The sequence below is a fragment of the Alligator sinensis genome, unplaced genomic scaffold (assembly GCF_000455745.1).
Source record: "Alligator sinensis unplaced genomic scaffold, ASM45574v1 scaffold773_1, whole genome shotgun sequence".
NCBI lineage: Eukaryota > Metazoa > Chordata > Crocodylia > Alligatoridae > Alligator > Alligator sinensis.
This window is the reverse complement of record NW_005842403.1, coordinates 920,996-931,002: the sequence shown is the minus strand read 5'-3', so window position 1 is coordinate 931,002 and position 10,007 is coordinate 920,996. Positions and strand designations below refer to the sequence as shown.

The 10,007-nt window shown below is 51.8% G+C and overlaps 1 protein-coding gene and 1 non-coding gene across 2 annotated transcripts; both read left to right on the top strand.

Moving 5' to 3' along the window:
• Nucleotides 1–319: 319 nt before the first annotated feature.
• On the top strand, nt 320–9,973 carry BUD23 (BUD23, rRNA methyltransferase and ribosome maturation factor; the record flags this gene model as incomplete). Its single annotated transcript, XM_014522848.2, has 10 exons — nt 320–519; nt 862–944; nt 1,099–1,195; nt 2,988–3,084; nt 3,317–3,367; nt 3,953–4,038; nt 4,339–4,384; nt 5,084–5,145; nt 6,738–6,827; nt 7,162–9,973. Coding segments are annotated over 10 exons (867 nt in total), but the record flags the coding sequence as incomplete, so codon positions are not given.
• Nucleotides 6,080–6,215, top strand: LOC112551287. Its single transcript, XR_003095562.1, has one exon.
• Nucleotides 9,974–10,007: the final 34 nt, after the last annotated feature.

Genomic DNA, 10,007 nt, shown 5'->3' with positions numbered 1-10,007 from the left:
CAGAGCTAAGGGCTCGCCCCGCCGGCCTCGCTCCCGGCTCCGGCCCGGGCAGCCTGCGCCCCCGCGCTCCGGGCGTGCCCGGACCCTGCTGGCGGGGCGCTGCCGGGCCTCGCCTCGCGGTGCCTCCCCCTTGTGCACTGCTGGGCGGCGGAGGCTCGCCCTAGACGTGCACGGAGAAACTGCACTTGCATATTAAGGTGTCTGTGAAAGGGCCCAGGAAAGCCGGGTGAAGCTGGGTCACTGCATGTAACAAGTTGCAGGTGCTTTTTGTGGCACAAACTGTGGACTAATCGGGGTTTCTTCAGGCCCTGGAGTGTAACGTTGTGTTCCTCCAGCCTGCAGCGTTTGGTTTAACCTACACCTACATTATTGCCTTTGTGTGAAGAAGGAAGAGTCATTGATTTGTGATGTTTTCTCCCTTAGCTCTCGAATGATTGAGATCCAGACACAGATGTCACAGCGGGCAGTGGAGCTGTTGGGTCTGGCAGAGGATCAGCCGTGTTTCCTGTTGGATGTTGGGTAAGAAAATACAGATGAGTCATGGAGTTGGAAGGATGCTGCTTCCTTCTTGCTTTCTTCCCTCTGGTCTTTGGGTTGCTGTTATAGGAAGACAGGACTCTGAGCTGCCAGAACTTTTGTTTTTTGTATTACGAAAAATGCTGGCATTTTACGTAGGGTTTTGTCTGGTAGCATGGTGATGAACATGGTTCAGGCATCTGATCCACTTGTGCCCAAGGGCCTAATTTCCATTAATGTTGATAGGTGCATCTTGATTGGGTTAGCATTACATCTTGGGTTATATGTGAAGGAGTTGGCTGTTTATTTCTACTGCTTTTGTAACCCTTGCTCTTTCCTTTTTAGCTGTGGTTCTGGTTTGAGTGGAGATTACATCTCTGAGGAGGGGCACTACTGGGTTGGCATGGACATCAGTTCTGCCATGCTGGGTAAGCAGATCCAGTTCCGCTTTATATCCAAGGGCTTGGACCTTCATGCTTTGACTAGGAAAGCCCTGCCCATGCAGCAGACAGATGTTTCAAATCTTGTGATGTGATCTGAAGGCACATGGTAGGCTTCCTAATTATTTCAAGTTCTGTGCAGATGTGGCTGTGGAGAGAGAGGTGGAAGGGGACCTTCTTCTTGCAGACGTGGGACATGGTATTCCTTTCAGGCCGGGCACGTTTGATGGCTGCATCAGGTACGGCTGTACATTTTCATTGTCTTCCTGTGGTTCCCAGAAACTCTACCGAACAGGGACAGACTGCTCTTTGCCTCCTTGTTAACTATTGTCCTTGCCACAGTGCAGGTTGATTCCAGGTTGAGATTTGGACAGCTTTTGAATTGTAGTAGCTCACTTCAATTTGGGGGCAGCTATTGGAAAGTTACCTTCATGTACTTTGTGTGTCTCCTAGTGCTGGGAAAACTGAGAAACCAATACTCAGAAAGCTGAGGATGGACCCAGGAGGGGTTGGGCTGCTGATAACCAAGGCAAACAGGAGGGACTGAAATACCCAGAGCTGAGCCCAGCATTAGTTGCTTGTGGGTGTTGGGGAAAGAGAGAGCTGCATATCTTATAGTTGGAAAGCTGGAGCTACGAGGCTTTGACATGGTGCTGCCCTTGAGCCCCACAGCCCAGCTCCTTTGAAGGCTGGGGAAAAGTTTTCTTATGGAAGTGAGGTGTGGGGGGCACTGTTTACTACCTCAGAGCTGTTGTTGCATTCAGGGTCACTTGCTCAGAGTGGTGGGGGAATAACTGCATTAACTGCGCATGTGAATTGGGGCTACACTTGGGTTAATGGAGAATCTGACCCTTGAAGGGACATAGTACCTCCTCACTGTGTTTTACCTGACATCATGGTTGTAGGAATCTTGGTACAGCTCTTTTGGATGGTCTAAGGCAGTGGTTCTTAACCTTTCTAAAGTCAGGGCACACCTTCCAACTTTTGAGTTTGGTGTCCCTGGTTGAGAACCATTGTTGTGCTATCTCAGTTTACCTAAGTCAGGGGTTGTTAACTGGGGGTGTGCGTACCCCCAGGGGTACTTGAGCTGGCCCTAGGGGGTACACATGGGCAGAGACAAAGTGCTACCACGCAGCATCCCGTGCTGCCATGCAGGCACCGCCTGCCCAGATGGACGTGGGGGGCAGGGGAAGCTTGCATGTGGCAGCTGCTGCTACTCCACATCTGGCCATTTGGCCCTCCTCTCACTTACCCCCTGGCTGGGGGTACACTGCTCCGTGTCTGGCTGGGGATACAACGATGCAAAAAGATTGAAAACCCCCGACCTAAGTGGTTCTCAACTGGGTGCTACTGGCAGGTAAAAACTGTTCCACATGCCTGGTGCACAGGCACACCAGGAAGGACTGAGGCATGAGCAGTCTCTTCTGCCTGCTTAAGGCTTAGTAGAAATCTGAGGAGCACATGCAAGCAGAGCCCTTCCCAGTCTGGCTGTGTACCAGGCATGTGGGGTGCTTCTACCTGGTGGCTGCTGTGCAGTGGCAGCACCTGCACCATGGCACCCCTCAAGTGGTCTCACAGTACCCTGGTTGAGAGCCACTGATCTAAGGCACTAGTATGCCATCCATGGTGGGAAGTGTTTGCAGCTGCAGGAACTAAAAGCTTGTTCTGTTGTAAAGGAAGCCTGCATTCTGTAGGGGCGAATATTGCTGTTGAGCAGTTCAGATGTGTGGCCCCACAGGCTTTGAGTCAGTGTTTCTTTAGGATAGGTTTATCCAATGCTGTCTAGGAAGGCTGGTGGGAACAATGTGCTGATTGAACAGCTGATGTGAGTGCCTTCAGCCCAGTGGTACATCAAGGGCCAGCTCTGCCAGTGGAATGTCCGGGGATGGGTCAAGTCTGGGGGGAGGGTTGGTGAGAGAAGACTTGGGCAAGATGAAGGGGATGGAAAGGTTTTGCTGAAAAGAGTAGCCTGAGGAGCCCCCATGAGAGGCTGGGGGCTCTCTTGTCCTTTGGTCACATGTTCTCTCTCAGTATTTCTGCAGTGCAGTGGCTCTGTAATGCCGATAAGAAGACGCACAGTCCTCCCAAACGCCTGTATCGATTCTTCTCAACCCTCTATTCTGCCTTGGTGAGTGTGGCCCCTTTTCAGCCAGCCCTTCCTCCTCACAGTGCATCTAGAGAGGATCTCCTTTCAGGCTGATCTGTCCCTCTAGCATGGTCCCCCAGCTGACTTGGACACTGCTACCTACCCCAGCTACACTATGGTGTTGGGTCACACTCCCTGCGCTAGGCAGGCAGGCTGTATTGTAGCATAAGCCTGTTTTGGGCAAGGGGTTAATAATCTCCTTTACTCTCTGCAGGCCCGGGGATCACGTGCTGTCCTGCAGCTCTATCCTGAGAACTCCGAACAGGTATGTCAATTCTTCCCCTGCTGGGAAAAGGTACATGGGTGGTGCAAGGTGGAAAAGCACTGCCCAGAGCTTGACTGCATTTTCCAGACTTTCTTTAGTGCTGCTTTGAGTGCATGTGGTCTTGGTCCGTGCCGTATTGGTGGAAAGCTTATGACACTCCTGAAGGGGGAACATCCCAATATGGTGGTTAGACTCTGGTCCTTTCTGGAATCATGCTGGAGCTCATGGAGTGCACCATTAACCCACTGCTCTACAGACTGCGTTTGAGGAGTTGAATCTTAGAACAAGCAAAGGGCATGGCAGGATATGGATTAAGCATTTGATTTGCCAGATTTCCTACGGTCTGGTCAAATTGGAAAGCCAGATCTTCGAGCTGTGGTTGAGCCACTGGGTTTTTGGACAGAGGTAATACTAGGCAGACTGCTTCCTTACAACTGGGAGTTTGGATGTGGAATTTGCTTTGGAAAGGGGATTTAGTGCAGAACTGATGAACATAATTTGCATAAGACTTAGCTGGCAGTTCTGGCACACATTGTTGGGTGGATGGCTGGTTGGCTAACTGATGACAGCATGTGTTCTTTGCAGCTGGAGCTCATCACTGCTCAGGCCATGAAGGCAGGTTTCACAGGAGGGATGGTGGTGGATTATCCTAACAGTGCCAAAGCTAAGAAGTGAGTTTTGTGTCCTTGTGGGCTCGGGCATGGTGTGGCTAATCCTGCTGAGGGCTAATTTACCAGACTCCTGCAAACATGGTGGTGTGTCTCCCTCATATGGATATCTTGCTCTAGGGCAAAGGTGGTAGCTCATAATGTGGAGCAAACCCGTGAGGGACTTGTCCTTTCTGAATGCACTCTGTCCCATATTCAGCTTCTTGTAACTGTGAGGTGGCTGGAAGCCAGCTCCACCTGCATTCCCAATCCCAGAAAGAAACTGCATGCTCCCATTTCTTATCTCTCTTGTCTCTCTTTCAGGTTCTTTCTCTGCCTCTTTGTTGGTGCATCTGGTGTGTTACCAAAGGTAATGAGCCCCAGCTTTGGGTGACCACATACTGGGAGGCATCGGGGTATGGGAAGCTGCTGCTCCTTAGTGAGTGATCCTCTTTGCATAGGAAGTAGAGCCTTCGAGCCTGATTTACCTACACAGCAGTCTGCAGTTCAGGGTAAAGACATGCAGCTCAAAATAACTAGTCTGGATATGGGTAGGGGGTCAACCCCACATTGCTCTGCACTGCTGTAGCAAGTTCACAGTTCTGTGTGGGAGAATCTGTCTGCAATACAGACATACCATCTGTCCAAAGCCATGGGCAGCAGGACCTCATGTTCCTAGGGCTCCCTGGTGTTTGCATGGCATCGTCCGCCTTCAGATAGGAGTGAGTTCCATGGTCCAGCCTTGGCCATACTTATTTCAAACATGGAGGGGCTGCTGGACCTGAGCTCATTTCTTCCCCGAGAGCTTGAGATCTGTGAGGGAAAGGATATGCTGTCCTGCCTAACGTTAGCTCATCCTGTCCAAGCTTTCCATGCAGCCAGCTTGGTGCTGTTTTGCTTTTACCTCAAAAGCTGGTAGATGGATTGGTTTGCTTCTTTCCCACAGAACAGTCTCTCCCCTAGATTTGCTGGCATCTTGCTCCTGGAGTGACTGTGCCCCTCCATCCATGTGGTGGCAGCTCCTAAGCTCTGCTTGATGACATTAACACCCCTTTTTCTCTGCTTTCAGGGTCTTGGTGCTGAGTGTACTGATGGAGAGGAATCCCGGCAGGCCAAGTTTACTAATGAAAGGTACTGTGTTGGGGGTGTAGCTGCAGGGCCAGTTCCATGAGGCATCTGACAGGAACACAGCATGTTTGTGGGGCTTCAGGAAGACGAGTGTTGTGTCCTCCTTCCCCCACACCTGCCCTCCTCCCACCTCCATGGAGCCCTAAATTCCCTTCCCTGCTCAGCTGTTTATCTTAGTTTCATAGTCGGTAGGGTCGGCAAGGACCTGAGCAGATCATCAAGTCTGACACCCTGCCATGGGCAGGAAAGGATGCTGGGGTCAAACAACCCTGGCAAGGTGATTGTCTAGCCTCCTTTTGAAGACTCCCCAGGGTAGGAGTGAACACCACGTCCCTTGGAAGTTGGTTCCAGATCCCAGCCGCCCTAACTGTGCAGTAGTGCCTCTTGATGTCCAGCCTGAACCTACTCTCAGTCAACTTATGGCCATTATTCCTAGTTACTCCTGGTAGTGCTGGGAGGAACAGGGTCTCTCCCGTTCCCTGCTGGTCCCCCTTGGCAAGTTTGTAGACAGCCACCAGATCCCCTCTCAGCCTTCTCTTGTGGAGGCTGAACAGGTTCAGGGCCCGTAGCCTCTCCTCATAGGGCCTGCCCTGCTGCCCCCTTATCATGTGAGTGGCCCTTCTTTGGACCCTCTTACTGCTGTCCACATTCCTCCTGAAGCGCGGCGCCTAGAAATGGATGCAGTACTTCAACTGTGGCCTGACCAATGTCACATAGAGGGGGAGGATCACCTCCTTGGACCTGCTTGTGATGCATCTGTGGATGCATGACAAGTTGTGGTTAGCCTTACTGACCCTGTCCCCACATTGGCGGCCTATGTTCATCTTGGAATCAGTAAAGACTCCAAGATCCTTTTCTGCCTCTGTACCTTGATGCTTTGATTCCTGTGTAGCCCTTCATATGGCTCAGGGCTGGTGTGCTGCGGTACCATTAGCAATGTCTCCTCCTGACCCTGTGTTGCAGGGCACTGTTTCCCTTGCAGCCAGTGGGAGAGACTGAAAGTAACAGCCAGAGGATAATCGTCATGGCTGCCAGAAGCTGCTGGCTGTCATGTTTTCCTGCCTCTTACAGAATTGTACGCTTAACATTTACCAGCCTGAGGCCTCTTCATTGTTTTAGACAGCTCGTCCAGAGGGCAGCATTAGTAACTTGCTGGGAAGCCAGGGGCTCTGTCTGACTTAATAAGCCCACCTCTTCACAATGCCAATGGCCAGTGACTGTCCACGCTGCTAGGTAGCACCTTGGGGGCATACCCAGTCCCTGTCCCTTCCTCTACCATTGTTGCTAGAGTTTAGTGAGTTACCTAGACTCCGAGAGCTGGTCAGGATGTTCTTTGTCTGTATATTCTTTGTACTGCATTGACTGTTTCTGTCCGGCCAAGCTACTGCTTACAAGCTTGGAGTCCTAACCTTTCCTTAAGCCCTCACTTTCATGGGGTGAGGGGGAAGATCATGGGCTGTGAGGGACTCTCTAAATCCATCCAGGGCTGGTTGCAGCAAGCTAGGAGAACCTGAGACTTGAGGTAAATGAGTGACCAGCTCTGTCCACACCCCACACCTGGCCCCAGTCAGCCTTCTCTCTTGGTTCTCTTGTAGAACAAGGTTCAAAAATGCCAAGGGGAAGTCTGCAAAGAAGTCTCGGGACTGGATCTTGGAGAAGAAGGAACGCAGGCGGCGGCAGGGCAAGTAAGTGCCTCCACTTCCCATGTTGGGTCCTACAGAGCAGAGTGAGGCATTCTCTCAGCTGCAGCCAAGGCACTTGGGATCTCTGTGGAGACAGCCACCAGCAGCACTGAGGTTGGGGCAGGCAACAGGGTTATTAGCATTGTGCTGCACCTGTTCCTGCCAAGATCCCCATTGCTTCAGCAGTCTGCCAGCTCTGTGCTTTTTCTGACTCTTCTGTGTTAAGCTGAGTCTCCTCCTGGCTGTCAGTACAGGTCTGCAGGTGGCCTGCTGGCTGTTTTGTTTCCAGTACATTTGTGTCCCTTCAGCTGAGCCCTGTTCGTTTCTTTCTCCACAGGGAAGTGCGGGCTGATACAAAATATACCGGCCGAAAGCGGCGCCCTCACTTCTGACCCCTTTGGATTTCCTTCCAGTCCCAGTTCTGTGGCAGGCTTTGCATTGACACTGGCACAACCCCTGTGGACCTACCCCTGCACCAGCAGGGGCTGCAGGCGCATGCAACCTAAGCCTGAAAGCTGCACAGCCTGAGGATGTCCATCCGTGACTTCTGCAGGAGGGGCTGCCCAGTGTCCCACTTGAATGCTTCCAGTCCTGTTTACCTGGGAAAGAGAATCTCTTTGCCAACACTGCAGCCAGGTTGGGGTGCAATGTATGGAGACTGATCCAGCCTTTTGCAGACTTCCTGGGGTGTGGGCCCTGTTACCAGCCCACAGGGGCAGAGTGGTAGAGCTGCTGTACAGCCCCAGGCAACCTGTTCCTGACCTTGGGAGTGCAATGTATCCTGGGTTATCTTGTTTCTGGGACCCTTCCTCTGGGGTTCCAGCCCAGTCAGCAAATAGAAGCGCTTTGAGTGTGAGGGTTGCAGAACTGTCCTCTTTGTCAGGCATGCATGTGTGAATCAGGAGCTGTTCTGTGCTGAGGCAGGTCAAGTGGAAATGAACAGTCCCCTGGTACTTCTCCCTTTCTGAAAGGATGTTGAAGGCTTCCTAATGCTGTGACCCAACCTACCCTTGCTTGCACGTGGTTATGCAAAGTCATCCGCAGCTGCGGTCAAGGACCCCACACGGTGAATGTGGGCAAGTATCCCCACAAGTAGAGTGGAGTTAAGGAATTCATCAGAGCTTTCCTGGGTCACTACCTGAAACATAGAGAAGAGCAGCTGCTGCTATATGCTGCTACCCTTCCTGGGCCAGCTCTGACCTGCGTAGTCACCCTTCCCCTGTGGCGCAATAGAGTGAGGAGCTGGGGCCCTGCTGTGTGGTTACAAATGTTTATTCTACATAAAAATTCCACAAAATGGGAAGCTATTTTGCATCTGAAGCAGTGGGGAAAGGAGTCTTAGCAGAGGAAGGACAGGGACTAGATGGAGAAAAGAGGCAACACAGCGTCATCCAGTCCATGGAGACTGAGCAAGCCAGGTTCAAGATCCACGTGGAAAACAAGGACACTCAGCTCACGGTACAGCAGTGGTACAACTCCAAGGGGGTCGCTGAACGCTTTCAAGTGCACTGAATTTAAAGAACAAAACACTCCCCTGCTAAGCGCGCAAGCTGTACGTGCCTGATAGCTCATGGAATACTGCGCAAGACAACCCCCACACTGGGAGGCCATGTGGCACTTGGAACAGATAATTCTTTAAAAAAGACACCTTGAGATTGATTTTCCTAAAGAAAAAGTGAAACATCTTCCCAAGCACAAGCACACCATTGTGAATCCAGTCTCCACATGCAACATGGGTGGGCAGGGGAGAACAGGATAGGGCTTACCCACGTGCAGGGATTACAGTACTGGTCCCAAATGCTTCCCTCCCCTGCTTACAGCCATGGGGGGTGGCAGTGTGGTATATGGCTCCTGCTGGGGTCCATACCTCAGCCCCACTCACTGCTTGTGATCAGGCCCTAATAAAGCCTGAAGTAAGGGTACAGGCAGTCCCAGCCTTGCAGAATCCTACTCCAGGGCTGGGTCCCCACAGCCTGTTTTGTTTTTTGTGTCTCCTTGCTAAACTGACATTAGTACGTGCCTGTCTTCCAACAATGCTGCTTCAGGACTTGCCCCCCAGAGCACAGCTACCTGAGCAGACCAGCAGTGTCTATGTTGTGCTCCTGCCTCACTCGCTCTTGACTGCGTCGCGGCTCCGCTGCACTAGGCAATAATGGTGCTGCAGAGGTGCATGAAGAAATGCCTAATCAGTCTTTAACAGCAGTGAGCATCTTGACATATGCCTTTCCTGAGGATTGATGGAGCTACTGTTTTCCTCCCCCCAGGACCTGCCTTGCTGGCAATGTTATTGCTTAACAAAGGGGGAAGCCTTCCTTTGAAGATCTTACTGGCTGGTTTTTGCATAAGGCAGAGGAAAGCTCAGGGTATTGAGCCTCTTTGTAAGGGGACAGAGTAGGGGTGTTGGCATCTGGAATCCAACCACTTTCCCAACTCAAAGACCTCACATATGGTGGAGCTGTTGTCTGTTCTTACTACCTTAACTACATGTGGCTGTGGATAAGCCCTGGCCTCAATTAGTTGGTAAAAGGCTAAACCCTCCATGCTCCCTACTACCCATGGCACTATAGCCCCCTCTCCTTGGGATAGGTAAGTGCCCAAAAGGCCTTGTTCCCTTTGTGGTTTTAAGCCCCTCAGCTTAACCCTGAGCTATTTTGGCAGGGTTTTACTCCTGCTGCCCTCCTGGTGCCTGTTCCTTGGCCATTGGCAGAAAACACCCTCTGCAGACACTTCTACTGGATGGCTGGCACCAAGCTGATTTGAATTTTGCTGGACCTTTTATTAACGGTGTTGGGAAGAGAGCCCATTTTGGCTCAGCCCTGGGCAGAGGAGCAGAAGATCTGACAGTTCCGAAAGCTCTTTGGCTCAGAGATGACACCCACTGATTTCACACGGAGCCTTGATTCCCCCTACAGGCTTTAAAGGGAGGCTATAGCAGGGGCATATTACAGCCCAACCCATGACAAGCTGTGAACCCTGTGGGAGCTGCCTACTTCTCTGGGGGGTCTCATCTCAGCTTGCTGCTTTGTGTTGGGAGGTGCTGGCAAGCATGTTGCTGGGGAGCTAAAAGACAAGCTCCTTGCAGCACTGACAACCATCGCAAAATGGGATTGGATGGGGCGGGACTGGAGACAGTAATTCATACCTTGCTGTGGCAGGCCCTTTCCGGGGGGGCCCCCCGGGCGC